Source organism: Lycium barbarum, chromosome 7, assembly GCF_019175385.1.
Source record: "Lycium barbarum isolate Lr01 chromosome 7, ASM1917538v2, whole genome shotgun sequence".
NCBI lineage: Eukaryota > Viridiplantae > Streptophyta > Magnoliopsida > Solanales > Solanaceae > Lycium > Lycium barbarum.
In genome coordinates this window covers 116,793,595-116,809,057 of record NC_083343.1, presented here as the reverse complement: position 1 = coordinate 116,809,057, position 15,463 = coordinate 116,793,595, and the positions used below count along the sequence as shown (strand labels likewise).

General features: G+C 31.2%; 2 protein-coding genes and 1 long non-coding RNA gene across 3 annotated transcripts; 2 read left to right on the top strand and 1 right to left on the bottom strand.

Moving 5' to 3' along the window:
- Window positions 1-545: 545 nt before the first annotated feature.
- LOC132602478 (uncharacterized) lies at window positions 546-4,334 on the top strand. The gene is made up of 9 exons (XM_060315318.1): window positions 546-632; window positions 718-798; window positions 1,910-2,011; window positions 2,100-2,160; window positions 2,305-2,373; window positions 2,765-2,821; window positions 2,983-3,071; window positions 3,409-3,503; window positions 3,592-4,334. Coding segments are annotated over exons 1-9 (579 nt in total). The 5' UTR covers window positions 546-630; the 3' UTR covers window positions 3,615-4,334.
- Window positions 4,335-6,978: 2,644 nt separating this feature from the next.
- On the top strand, window positions 6,979-10,556 carry LOC132603941 (large ribosomal subunit protein eL30-like). The gene is made up of 5 exons (XM_060317245.1): window positions 6,979-7,135; window positions 7,231-7,336; window positions 9,263-9,364; window positions 10,138-10,206; window positions 10,310-10,556. Exons 1-5 carry the CDS (start codon window positions 7,112-7,114, stop codon window positions 10,348-10,350), a joined length of 342 nt encoding a protein of 113 aa, XP_060173228.1. The 5' UTR covers window positions 6,979-7,111; the 3' UTR covers window positions 10,351-10,556.
- Window positions 10,557-10,782: 226 nt separating this feature from the next.
- On the bottom strand, window positions 10,783-12,483 carry LOC132603942 (uncharacterized). The gene is made up of 2 exons (XR_009568588.1): window positions 11,944-12,483; window positions 10,783-11,809 (listed from the first exon to the last, which is right to left on the bottom strand). It is a non-coding gene; the product is annotated as an uncharacterized LOC132603942 (long non-coding RNA).
- Between the last annotated feature and the right edge of the window lie 2,980 nt (window positions 12,484-15,463).

Below are 15,463 nucleotides of genomic sequence, written 5' to 3'. Positions count from 1 at the left end.
AACTTAAAAGCTTCTAAATTCCTCAAATTCCACCAAGACTCACCCGACTACCTCGGGAATCGTGCCAGCCATCCCTGCAGGTAAAAAACACTCCAATGGAGCTAGGGGAAAGGTCAAAAGGGGTAAAATGGTAAAAGGGCCTAAACGACCAAACGGGTCGTTACACATGACCCTCCCCATTTTTCTTCTTCATGATCGCGATATCCCAACCACGATCGCGAAGAAAGACTACTAGTACCAGAAAAACCAGCAACCCAAATGCCCAAATCTCTAATCCAACACCGAAACACATCTGGAACCTCCCGAACACAAATCAAATATATGTTTCCATCATAAAATAGGCTACGAACCCTCGCACACTTGAAACACCAAAATGAGGTCGTCTTGACTCGATGTTGACCATGAGTTTGGTAAATCGATGTTAGATTTTGAATACCGCAAACTTAATTTCATTAATCTAATCTATCATTAATATGTAAAATCTACTGCAATAAATACAACAGGAAAGAAATTTATTATGCTTACATTATAAATAAGATGTATGTCTCCTCAATGTTACTCAATTGCAAGATTTTAAAGAGATTGGTCTATTCTTGAAACAAATCATCCTTTTCTTTCTCTTTTTTCAAAATGTAAGAAGTTTCACTCTTTCTCTTTTCTAATTTGTCACTGTATTTTTTTTTTCATCTAAACACTTTATTGTATGTATGAATTTAGGTCCCAAAATACTGATATTCCAGAAAATCTGAATGAGGAGGTTCCACAAACTCTTATTTACCGTGACTTCATGCAGCTCAGGTACTTCTTTTAGAGTTAATGAATACATAATTGTTGTTAACTCTTATTAGATTTATATTTTTTTATGGGAATTTGGAAGGGCATCTTGATCATTTTGGTGTTTTATTCTAAAATTAGTAATCCTGAGATTGTTATACTGCATTGAAAGTAGTACAAAAATAATGCCATAATTGTGATATGTTGATTTCGGGAATGCTTATCTCGGAATAAAAAATTCAACCAAACGAGACTAAATTTATCTTGCATTTTATTCCAAAATTGCTATATCTTATCCCACAAATCAAACGGTGGTATAATTTAATGGGGGCTATTCCATCCTGTTGTCCTGAACAAAGGTTTCATCCCGAAATTAAAAGAAAAAATCGTGTGAATCGTCAATGTAATATTTGATTTATACAATCCGCATGCTGGTATGATGTACCACAAGTTCTTGCATTTTGTATAACTTGTATTGAATTAAATTAAATGTAGATAGAAAAGAGCATAGAGTAAATCGATCCTAGAAAAGTGCACAGAGTGAATCGATCCCTAATGAGCCCCCGAAAGGGTTGCCGTCCTAATAAAATTAGTATTAATTGGTATCATGTTTGGTTGAGTTTGAGAAAATTTAATCTCCACATAAAAATCAATATTAATTTATACAATATTTGGATGTTAGTTTTTGTTTTCCTCATAAATAATATCTGCATAAGTTATGCTGGAATCTTTAAATTATTTTTTGTGGAGCAAAAAAATGAAATAAAAATATCGATATTAGCAATATGTGGATTTAAATTCTAACATGACAGAATTAACCCTCATAATAGTAAGAATGTTTTTACATTTTATTTAAGGAAAAAATAATTTTTTAAAATTTTACACTGTATCTATACTACTTTGTAATACATCAATCATCCAACAAGAAATAAAATGTATTATTAATACCTATAATATAATTCTCACATTATTAATCCTTACATAACTTGTCTCTGACCCAAACAACCCCTCCCTGCTTTATTAAGTGTTTAGATAATAAATTGATCTAAATATTGTTATAAAAATAAACACAAATCGAACTAAATATTGTAGTTCATGATTTATTACATATTTTCCTTCTTTCTTTTTCTTGTAGCAACCAACAACGATATGAAAATTATCCGATTCAATACCCACATGTTCAACCCCCATCAGATCCATTCCTGTTCAATCAACGTGACATGTATTCTTCCCCAAGGTACTACATATTCTCTCTATATCTCTCATCACACACACATATGATATATATTCTATGAATAACTAAATGCATTTTTTTTTCTTGTCAGACCTATGTTTAATCCTGGTCCTGAACTCTCATTTGGCATCGGTCAGAATTTACCTCGAGAGGTATCTTTATTTTAAAATCTTATCATTTTTTTTTTGTGTACAATCTGCTTTTGGCTAAGCAACTTATCGTCCTTTAATTAGTAATGCTAGAAATTCAAAATTGATGTGTATGTTTCTCTAATTTTATTGTTCCTATGTGTGCAGGGATACAGCGCCAACTCTAATAGGGTAACCATTCCTTCAACAAGATATCTGAGAACTCGTCGCACAAGGGTACGGTGGTTAAATATTCCTTGTTTGTTTCCTCTTTTTAGTATTACTCTCTTCATTCTAAACACTATGTTCTTACTGTAGTTTATTTGAAAAAGAATATCACATTATTACATCTAAAAACAAGTAACTTAAATTTTTTATTTTACGTTTAATGAAAAGTTTCTACAACCATACAAATATTATGACATATTTAAGACTGCAAGTTTCAAAAGTATTATAATGATACAAATATTATGACATGTTTAAACATATAATTTTTTTTTAAAAAAAATCATTTATTTTCTTAAACTTAGTAATAAGTCTAATTAAACCAAATAAACTGGGATGAAGAGATGATAAAATGTTTATTGCATTATTAGGCAACTTAGCTTCCTATGTTGAACAAGTGCAGGCTAGCTACCGGCGAGGAAGGATGCCAATATTTCGTGGATCGTCTTCACATTCAAGCGTATGTTTAATGTCTAGTTAATGATTAATTTATGCAAGTTACATCCTTTGTTAAAACATAGTCATCTTTGAAAATATTGTTTAGTTTTTATAATGGTTCAAAAACACGTACAATTAACGAACATTATTATTGTTTTCTATTGTTTGATGAAATGGATGCAGAGAGCGGCCACTGAAAGAGAATATGAGACAAATAATCAAAACCAAAATGCTCCACAGAGTAGTTACCCAGCAAGAGATCCACGGAGAACGTAATCATATACTTTCTTTGTTCCACTTTATATATTTTTTTTGCTCTTCTGTCTCAAAAATAATAATATATCTTTATATTTAATACTAATATAATTTTAAAAAACTCATTTTATCATTAATAACACGCTTTTATAATAACGAAAATCTCATGACAGTTTAAAATTACATATTTCAAAAATCTGTTTTCGTTCTTAAACTACATATGCACATGGTATTATTACTATGCAACATATGGAAGGAGTGCTTAGATTATTTTTGTTTTTAATTCATTAATTAAAAATAGAGAAAGACAAGTGAACAATACTTATTGTGGTGACTTGTAAAATTGTTGTGCAGACCAATTCCTAACAGTCTGTATGATCCAAGCTATGCTGAGAATGGTCTGCCGGTGGATCCTTTCTTACGCGCTATGCAGTTGAATCCAAACTTCAGTAAGCAATTTTTAATCATATTTCACTTTGACATATATATTGTTGTTGTTGTTTTTTCTGATAGATTTTATTTTCGTTTAATTTCCAGGCAATAGTAGAGGTAACAACTAAGGAACAAACTGAGCTGGCCAGAGATTTGAAGATTCTTTTTGAAAAAATGCAGAAGAAATGCCAGCTCATGATGGAAACTTTTTATTTTGTGTTTTGTTGATTTTTGTTATTTTCTTTGTTGGAAAGTGAGGAGGTTTGATAGGTGAAATTGTCCTGGTTGTCCTTGTTTGGGAAAGTTGTTTGGTGAATTGCTATTTTTTTATTTCTCTTGGAGCTTATGAACCTCTTACATTATGATCTAAAGATTCCTTTTGATCAAATTGAAAATTTTATGAGAAAACGTGGAATAAGCTTTGCAAGTTAGTTTTTAGTTCTCTCACTATGAATTGTCGTATCTTTCTCTCTTCTTTTTTTTTTTCTTTTTTTTTTCTTTTTCCTCATGTTTTTGTTTTGCTTTGTGGTGTGTTTTCCAAGTTTTTTATGTTAGCACTTAGCATTACAATTGATTTTCTTCGTGCAAGTTTCAAGCTCTATGAATAGTTATCTTGTTCAATCACAAAAAGTAATCCATGAATTAATAATTTAGTTTTTTTGCCAATGTTTTTGACATAACAATACATTACAAAAATTAGTATATAACTTAAACTCATAAGTAATACACATACAACAACCATTCATGACATTGCTTAGAGCGCATTGAGCTGCTTATGGCCAAAGACACATCATTAAACAACCATTAACGTTTTGGCACCATTGAGCCCTTATAATAAGAGTCGATAAAAGTCTTTTTTTTTTTCTCTGTAAATAAATTTATTACCAGTAACAATATATCCAAATACAACCAGATATCCAGAATAATTTGGACAAAAGGCCCCATTTACCCCATACTACTTATCTCCTAAAACCATCAATAGCTACTTTAAGGATATAAGTTCAGATCTTTGAGTACTCTAGTTGTTATTTTTGCCTTTTTGCTTCCTTTGTTGAATAAAAGTTGACATGGCTAAACTATTTAAAAGGTGCAACACCAGGTTAACTGGTTAAGGTATATATCGAAATGAAAACTTGTGCCAAAATTAGCTATCGTTTATGTATTTGGCCAAATTTAGTTGATTTTGAGTTTAAGCAGCATCCTATATATTAGGTTCAATAGAGAATGAGTTTGGTCGATTAACAATCAAGATAAGTTACAATATGACTTATATTATGTATATGTATCCATCTATCTATAACTCTATATAAGTACTGATAGAGGCAGGTTCCAAATTCAAACATTACGAGTTCGATCTAGGATACTAATTTAATGGATTTTTTTTACATATATTGAGTTTGAGTTAAAGCAACTAAATTTATCAGTTACCTTTTTATATCCTCCCTTAAGTATACAAAAGCAGTATTTACATTTTGCTAAGTTGAAATATAGTCTTCAAATTTTAGGTTTAGAAGTTTGACTTCCAAATAAAATAATATACTTATTTCAAGTTGATATAAAGTGATTTGAAGTGTGTATATACTGCATCGAAGTTTGTAAAATTTTCAATATCCACTCCCAATATTTTGTATTTGCATGAAAATTTAGCCATAAATTTTGAGTTCACAATTTATTAATTTTGAGTGAAATAATTGTTTGTAAGTTAAAATTCAAATAACTTAAAATTTTAAACTTCACCTTCAATTTTTTTTTTTTTAACTTCAACTCAAATATCTACGGGCCCTTCAGATACCATTAAATTGCAGGAATATGATATCATAAGAGGTTGTTTTGAATTTTTATCCCTGCCTAACAATTTTTTTAAAATGACCCTAGCTAAAAAATCGCTTGACAAAACTTATATTGCTCATCAAGCATAAGTTATAGTTATAATATGCACATAAATAAGTTTTTCTTATGAAGCGTGAGTTGAGAATATTTCAACAAGTTACAGAGATTGAAAATAACGTAATGTGTTGCTTATTGGGCTGGATTGTTCAGTTGTATTAACGGACTAACTTTTTTTAAGTGATGATTAATTCAATTGTATTTCCTCAACAATAACTTAACAACATATTTTTTCCATTAAAGAAGTGTAGGATATTATTTTGTGGATTATAAAAATAACTCTTTATAAGTGAAAGAAAGAATTGTGAACAACTGAATAATACATGCAACTTTTTCTAAGACATCACAACTTGTGACTAATTTTACACGATAGCTAAAGTGAATAGTCTTGTCTGTTCGTCATAATTTGTGAACAATGTAGCAAATCTCATCGTCTTAGGAGTACCCGTAGTTGTGTCAGTTACTAAGTTGTTGCATTAATTAGCGCAATACAATTACGAGAACCAGTCGTCTAACACTACTGTCAAACCTACTATAATTGTTCTTATTACCACTAGTCAGGTAGTTGTTAAGTAACACCACTAGTTGTGCGTTATAGAAACTAGTCCTTTTTGTTTGGCGCATAATAAATTCGTGTTAACTAACAGTTTTACCAAAGTAAAGCAAGCCTAAGTGGTCGCGATATCTTGTTGATATTGATTGAGGAGTTTGATGGAGTTTAGCTCACTGAATCTGTAAACCTAGAAAGTCATTGTCAGCGGGACTTTTTTTACTTTTAATTTGACCTTTGAAATACCTACTATAAACTAACACCATGTGTAAGACTTGCATCTGAGGAAAATTACTGTCATATCGACACATAGACTCCTCAGACAAAATAGTGCATCATTTCCACTTTTGTCTAATTTTCTGCGACATGAGGTCTTCAAGTCTAAGAATGGGCTGGTCATCCAATAAGGAAACGAAAACCAGGTCTGCCAGCGAAGGCCCACTTTTACCTTAAAGATCAATGTATGTGAATGAAATATCCTTTATCCGGTAATAATATGAACAAAATGTAATTGATTTGTCTTTCCTACTGGATTTTCGAATAATTGTTGGGTTGGGGCACCTCGTGTTTTTCAGTGTTTTTATTCAAATACATGGGCATACTCCTTGATTCCGGGACATTGATCCAAAGCTCAATTAAGGTCCGTGCGCCGTTTTTCTTCTCCACCATGACGAGTCAATTGACTTAAGGGATTTAATGTAGGCATCTCAAATGAACTTTTGTGCGCGGCATTTCAAGGACTAGCTCGCTTCCTATTATTCAATATGAAAATTCCTCACACATAATTAAGTGAGTCATTGCAAAGTAACTAAAATACCCCCCAAAAAAATACTACTCAAGTAAAAAATAGAGGGAAGAACACTTTTCCGTCAATCTTCTAAAAAGACAAAACTTATGATCAATTGAGCATGTTCATTGAACAACAAACAAAGACTAATTTATATCCACAATGTATTTCTAATGAACAACAAAAAATTTGTCTATTTAAATTCATTAGCCAGAGTTACTTTTTAAAACTTTTGTTAAGTAGGCTAAAAGCTCAAAATCACCCTTATTGTGGTCATTCTTGCAAATCACCCCTAAAGACATTCCTTTGCACATTTCTAAACTCCTTCTTGAAATAATAACACACCAAGAGCCGCCAAAAAACCCTAATATCACACTTTTTCACAGAACTTCAAATCTACAATGGTGACTACTGGAAAGAAGACAGTATGAAATACCCATTTTGCCCTTTAATGCATTCCTTCTCTCTTCTTCTTCTTCTTTTTTTTTTTTTTTTGCTGACTAAATTTTGTAATTTGCAGAAAAAGACCCATGAGAGTATTAACAACAGGTTAGCATTGGTAATGAAGAGTGGAAAATATTCTCTTGGTTACAAGACTGTTATCAAGACTCTAAGGAGCTCTAAAGGTTCTTCATTATTAATTTTATTTTTTTGGCTATTTTTGTAATTTATTTGGATTACATGTGATAAAGTTTACAGGAAAGTTGATTTTGATATCCAATAATTGAAAATCAACTCCAATAATTGTCACAAGTTATGTGGCATAGTTAGTATTTCAAGATTCAAACTTCTAAACTTTGATAGTGAATTCGGATATAAAAGTTTAAGCTTTTTTAAATAAAATTTATATATTTGGAAACTACGTAAATAGTATTATTATATATCACAATAATTAACAACTTAAAATATTTAAGAGGCCTATAAAGAAATTTCGGTTAAAGAAAAACTTCGGTTGACTCTTGAAATTCCAACTGTGCCATATAAATTGGGATGGAGGGAGTATATTTCTTTTTTGGCTATTTTTGTAATTTATTTGGATTAAATATGATAAAATTTACAGAGTCAATTCCTCAAATGGTCATTGAACTTGTAGAGAAATTTTTTTTGGACAATAAGGTCATCAAACTATGTCATTGTTTCCAAAGAAGTAAACCATTCCATTTTTAGACATAAGACTCCTTAACTCATGTATAAATTATAAAATCTATTACCTAGGCACAATTTTTCGATACTCTAAAATTCTTGTTCAAATTAATAATTTTCAAATTTTAATAATAAAATTTGAATATTTCTAGCTATAAGAATAAAACAATATAACCATTTAAGTATGCTATAAGGTTTTCTTTGTTATATCAACTTATTTAAAACTATTCTGACTTTTTTATATTGCTCAAATCCAGAAGTTAAACATTTTACTGAATGGAAGTGCTTGGACATAATTAAGACACATGAGACGTTATGTAGATTTATGATGCGTGTTATTATTATTATTATTATTATTCGTATTAGTATTATTATTATTAGTAGTAGTAGTAGTACCAGTAGTAGTAGTAGTAGTTTGTAAGAATTAGAATAAACTTGCTTTATTGGTAGAATATTTGGATAAATTTTCTCAAGGAATTTTTTTGTTTTTTGTTGGATAACTACTTTGTAAAAATAAAAAAAATTTTTTGCAATTAGCTATATATATGCTTTCTAAAACTTAATATATTACATTCAAAATAATAAAACATTTTTTGTTCAGTTTTACAATTAGCTGTATAAAACATAATTTTAATTCACTTATTTATAAAACTTAAATAAAATTATCATATTACAAGTTCATCTCCAAGAATATAGTAACTATTATTTTTGATAATTTAAATTTTATATATCAAGGAAAATTATTTACACTCAGTTAAAAAATCTATAGTGAAGTACCTCGCTCAATTCTACTATCACTCAACCGTATCCTTTTATTGGTTACTTAGACACAATTTTTCAATATTCTGAAACTTTTATTCGTATTAATATTTTTCATATTCTGAAAATAAAGTAGAAATATTCAAATGAATTTGTTAATTTAAAAAATAGGTTAAGGGTCTTATGTCTAAAAATGGAATGGTTTACTTTATTGGAAATAATGACATAGTTTGATGACCTTATTGTCCAAAAAAATTCAAAAGTTACTTTTGTTGGATTTCTCTACAAGTTTAATGACCATTTGAGGAATTGGCTCAAATTTACAGGAAAGTTGCTTCTGATATCCAACAACTGTCCTAATTTATGTGGCATAGTGGAATTTCAAGATTTGACCGTGAATTCAGACGTAGAAGCTTTAAGTTTTTTGAAATAAAATTTAATATATTTGGAAACTATGTAAAAAGTACTATAAATCACAATAATTAACAACTTAAAATATTTAAAAGGCATATAAAGAAATTCTAGTTAAAGAAAAACTTTGGTTGACTCTTGAAATTCCAACTGTGCCACATAAATTGGGACGGAGGGAGTATATTTCTTTTTTGGCTATTTTTGTAATTTATTTGGATTTAATATGATGAAATTTGCAGGAAAGTTGATTTTGATATCCAACAACTGTCCTCCTTTGAGGAAGTCTGAGATTGAGTACTATGCAATGCTCTCAAAAGTTGGTGTTCACCATTTTAATGGAAGTAAGTGAACTTCAAAATCTTGATTTTTATTATCTGCTTCCCCTGTGGGGTTTGGTGATGCATCTATTTTTCTTTAAATTTCAATTAGTTTCCTAGTTTTTCTTAATGTAAAAGTTACCCCCTCCCGTCCCAATTTATGTGAAGGTGCTTAACTGACTACTTAGTTTAAGAATCAGAGAAAGGCTTGTAAAACTCTCAAACTAGTCATAGATATTTGTGTGGCTATAAATCATCTCATTAAGGGTAAACTGGGAAGTTTAAAGTTAAATTTGAGACTAAATATAGAACTGTGTCTTTCTTTTAGGGACTAACTAAAAAGAAAGAATGTCACATAAATTGGGACGGACGGAGTACATATTTTAGGAGCTAGGTTAATAGTAATATAAATTGCAGTGTTTTATAACTAATAAAGTATTTGAAAAACATTGTACAAAATAGTTTTGACCCATAATACTTGATTCCAATCTCTTTTTGCAAACCAGACATAGGTCACACATCTCTCTTGAAGAATGTATGGCAGTAGTGTGTCATCAACTCTTCTTTTTTTGTCGCGTTCAGCTGATGCCAAGGTCCATGGCAGTGTTATGTCTTTAGTTTGTGGGATTTCACCTCTGTCTATACATTTGGATTTGCTATTTTCACGTGTTGACAATCAGTGGAAAAATGTTTACTTCTTCATGTTTTTTGACTTCACAAGTATTTTCTGGTTTTGTACTCAACAAAGTACAACATTAGTAAGTGATCTTCATTGTCTTTGCGACTTTTGTGTGTAGACAATGTCGATCTTGGGACAGCTTGTGGAAAGTATTACCGAGTCTCATGCCTTAGCATCATTGACGCAGGTAAAGCAGATATGAGATTTTCTACCATAGTAAAATGAAGTTCCCTAGAAGTTCAAACGAGAAGCCTTTTTTGTCTTAACTTACGGTGCTAATGATGTTTCAGGTGATTCGGACATCATCAAGTCTCTGCCTGGAGATCATTGAGAGTTTGTCTATCATTTCATATTCTTGAATTACAGAGAAAATTTCTTGTAGCCAAGAGTATAGTTGTTTCTCAGTTTTGTTTCGTTTATCATTTTACTTTTAGTTCGAGCCAGATGATAGGGGATGAGAATTAAACTATTTATATTTTGTTCGGTAATTGATTTATCTTGTTCTCCTAATACATACTCTTATATCTCTGATTATTATATTGACTTTCTTCTTGGTTGTTTCACTAAGTTATTGAATACAGTATTGAGATGGGCCTAAATATAGTGAAATGGGATAGTGAAGATTCATATAGTCGACCCCAACTAACTTGTATTGAGCGCTTAGTTGTATTCTTGATCGTTTTGCCATATTCTGATTTAATACCTTAAGATTTTGCCCCTGTGATACAAGGAGGCTGTTTGTCATAGTAGTATCTTGCTTCCCTTTGTTTGTTTGTTTGTTTTTTTTTTTTTTTTTTTTTAATTTAAACATTGCCTCCATTGATCATTGATGTGCAAAAAGTTACAAGTTAAGTTTGGCATCCCAAACTTTGTACAACATCATTGAGAAAAGGCTAGAATACTTGATCTATCCTACCCAAAAGAGGCCCTAGTGGCTTGAGTATCTATGTAGGATCAAAAATAATGTTTCCGTCCTTTACATTCTTGATTCTAAGGGAGGGTATGCTCCATCTGTCCATGTTTATGAGGCCTTTTACGGAAGTAGGAATTTCAGGATAAGAGTTGAAAATTTGAATTGAATCACTCTCATGTCTAAGAGAGGCTAATTTGTCAGCTGGTTTATTTGCTTCTCTGTAGCAGTGTGTGAAGAAATTCCTTATCTTCAACTATAGTCTGAATGTTCTCAATTAGGTCAGAAATCATCCAAGGGATCTTCCACTGCTTATTTATGCAGTTAGCAAGGAGTAGAGAGTCAGTCTCCCCCCAAACTGAATTGAATCCATTCCTAGAGCACCATGACAGTCCATAAAGCAATGCAGCAGCTTCTGCTAAGTTGCTAGTTCCAGGCCCTAAAGGGATAGCCTAGGCAAAAATGACCCTTCCATTGTAGTCTCTAACAATCCCTCCACACTTTCCATTAAGACAGCTCCCATCACTGTTTAGCTTGATGGTGTTCGTTTGGGGTCTGATCCATTTCGCAATTGTTGAGTCTTTTTGCTGAAAGTTATGCTCACATGCTTGGCATATAGCTATCCATGAGCCTCCAAATTTTGCCTTCCCAAATCTGGTTCTGCGTACCTGCAGAATAGTGAACATAACATTAGAGATTGATCTTGAGGGTCTCTCTCACCTTCATGTTTGTTGCTGCATCTTGATCCAGATCTCCCAACAAACCAGATTAGGAAGGATCTTGATGATAAGTGCACAGAAGGGGTTCTTGGTCCTATGATTCCACCACTTGAGTAGGGTGAACTTCAAATTGATGTTGCTAGTGTTTATGCAAAGAGGGCCTGCAAAATAAAACCACAGTTTCTTAGCATGATCCATGGCAAAACAAGTGGTCAACTGATTCTAGATCAGTAGCCACTCTATTAGAATTACAACAGTAGCATTTGGGGTCAATGGGAATCCCAAATCTAGCAACTTTTTGGTCTGTAGAGAGTTTGTCATGAATGGCCTCCAAGTTAGGAAAGACATTTTGAAAGGAATGTTATTGTGTGCCAAAGTCTGCTATCCAAGTAGTTTGGATTTCTTTCCTGCCTCATATCTTTCCAAGTTGAACCACTAGAGAAATTTCCAGTTTGAGACAGGATCCAAACTGGTGTGTCTTTGAAATTGTTAATAATAACCATCTGGTCATTGATCTCTTTCTTGACCTCATCAGAATATTGATGTTAAGCTTCCCTTTGTTTGAAATTGAGCCAACTGTGAACTGTGGAATTGCAGGGAAACTTTTGCAACTCTTATTAGGGTGGTAAAGTTGGTCACAAGTTAAAATATTTTGTTTTTTCTTTAGTCCTTTGAGGAACCACGACATATTAGGTAGTTGCACAGTGTCAGTAGCTAGTCTCTCCTTGAAGGATCTCAAGCCTTAACTATTCTCCTAAAGGAGTAAAACTACAATTACTTTGTTGAAGAGAAGCAAATGAAATTTGCGTCTTGTAGAAACAACCATTTTCTGTGATTCCCCCCACTCATTCCATCTTGAATGATTCTATCTATTTTCACACATTACCATAACTACATTGTTAAGATTATGGCCATCCTTTTCACCTTTCTCTATATTGACTAGTGTCGTCTGGCCCGTGCTAAGCCCGGGCTCAATCTAACTTAAAATTTGTGGGGTCATTTGCACGATTGTCCTTCAAAGGCACTGGTCTTTAATTTTTGCCCCTCAAATTGGTGGTCTTTAATTTTTTATCCTTTGCCTAATACCTCGAGGTCTTGGATTCAAATCTCGGCTCAATAAAAAATAAAGCCTATTCGGGCAAAAGTTAGGTCTTAAGACAGAGTTTTATAAAATTTCAACTGAATGAAAAAAAATAAAAAAATTGCCTCAATGTAAACGTCTACCTTAAGGTAGATTTTTGCCTTCAGGTATAAGGCAGAGTTTTATCATGCCTGAAGGCAAAATTCTACCTTAAAGGCAAAGTTTGGACAAACTCTGCTTGATCAAGTAGAGTTTGCAATCAAATTCTGCATGATTAGGCAGAGTTTCAAACTGTGTCTTAAGCCAGAGTTTGCCTCAAACTTTGCTTGAAGGTAGTAAAAATCTGCCTAATCAGGTAGAGATTGAGGCAAAACTCTGCCTTATGAATCCAAATTTTACCTTGCGGTTTTTTTTTTTTTAATTTTTGACTAAGTGAGGGTTCGAACTCGGAACCAATGAGTTTTTAGCAAAAGGCAAAAATTAAAGACCACCAATTTGAGGGGCAAAAATTAAAAACCAGTGCCTTTGAAGGACATTCCGCACAAAAAATGAAATTTGTGGATAGGTCTATAATTTTTCTACTCTTACTTTGTTTTTATAACATAACTCTGACACTTTTTAAAGACTTTTAAAATATGAAAATACTAAAAGGTATCTGAAAATTAAAGGAGAATATTTTTTTTTAGTTTGTACATTAGATTTTTAACAAAAAAATCAAACAAATGCATGCATGAAAGCTCTTTTAATTTCTATTTTATTAAATTTTTTGAGATTATAATTTCTGATGATCCAAATCGAGCTTTGTCCTAAGCAAAATTAATTTCATTTGTTTCACTGAATTGAACCCATAATGATTAACTTATTTTTTGCAAAAAATACTACAATATTGAACTATGTGAAAAGTATTTATTGCTACAATACTTATTGTATGATGAAATAATTAAAATTAACTTATAAATAAATACAAGCAATTAAAGCCTTGGTATTCCAAGACATTTTTGTAAACGTTCTTTCAAATTAAATCCCACAAAAAATATTGAAAAGTCAATGAAATTAAAGTTCTTACTTTAGAGAAGGGTTTTAATGGCGACCGGACTCCTCTTCTCTGGAAGTCTAATGGTTTAGGGGACGTCGATTCCCTGGATTTTCTGGCTTCCAAAAGATGCATGTCAAGAAATAACATTTTTCCTTTTTTCTTTTTCCAGTTTAATGAATTTTTGTATGGAATCTACGTATAGTCTTTTCATGTTGACTTAACTATTTATTTCTATATTATATAAAATATTAATTATTCCGTATTTAGCAAAATATTTTAATAATTAAAACATGAAAAATATACATTTTGCAATTGTTAAGTATTATTACTGTTTGGAGGTCAAGTTGTATAATCTTTAGCTATTGTTTTTTTTTTAAATATTTTCAGAATATATATAAAAATAATGTTTTATAGTTTATCTATTTAGATATAAGTTATTTGCGTTTATTCTTTTAATTTAAAACTTAAGTCTACCTTAAATAAATTATTTGTTATTACTTATGTTTGCGAGCATGTACGACATAAAATTACATGAGAAAAACTTTAAAAAACAAACTTTAGGTCTAATTTTTCGAATAAAAATTTAAAATAGCAAATGATAAATGGTAAATAACATCAATAAACAATAAATTATATTATAAGAATGATGTTTATATAATAATTAATCCTATATTAAAATAGAAATTGAACAACAAGATAATTCTTTACGTGTCTATAATAAATTCTTATGGAAAAAATATAATTTGAAGCACGTTTAATAACATTTCCACCCAAAGAATCAAATAATGTATGAGTGTGCTTTGTGGGGTTACTATAATCTTTTCCATGACATCATCATTTAGTAGCATGTAAAAAAGCTCTTAAAGTTCTTAAAATTTACCAAAATGCTTGAAACTTACAAAATCATAAAAAAAAATTAGGGGTAAAAGAGACAAAAACAAACTCATGTGAGGAGTACACAAAATGGGGATTCTCTCTTATATATAGTAGTAAAAATGTGGTTCATCTGTGAATTAAAAGTTACCACAGGGCGTTGTGAGCAAGGGCAAATTTAGGTAGAAATTTTGGGGCACGTGAACACATGGTCTCTCCGTAAAACTAGGTATTTTATGTATATATTTTTAAAAATTGGTATAGTATTACCTACTGGAACACATGCTACAAAAATGATAAATTGTGTAATTGGTTGAAGATTGAGTTTTTAACCTAGAGAACTAGGGATCAATTCCAACTTAGCACATTTTGTTTCCTTCTTTTTTTAATGGTGAACCCATGATTTAAAATCCTAGTTGTGTGCTGTTAAGATTTTCAGGTCTTGTTTGCTACAGAACCGATAAAACTTGCACAATTGTTTTCTCTAGCTGCATGCACCATTAGGGGTGTACAAAACAAATCGATAAACCGCACCAAATCGATAAACCGAGTCAAACCTAGAAAAAAACCCGACTAGTTGTTTGGTTTGACTTGGTTTGGTGTTGAAAAAAAAATCATCCATAATTGGTTTGGTTTGATTTTAGCTAAAAAAAGTCAAACCTAACCAAGCCGACCCGACATTACGTGTATTCGATTTTAAAAATATTTTATACATAAAAATATTTATTTGCAATGTAATTTGTAAATATTTCTTAAATTTTTTCATAGTTTTTTTGTCTTTTATCATATTATTTTAAGCTTGAACTTAGAATTTTGAATGTCAAT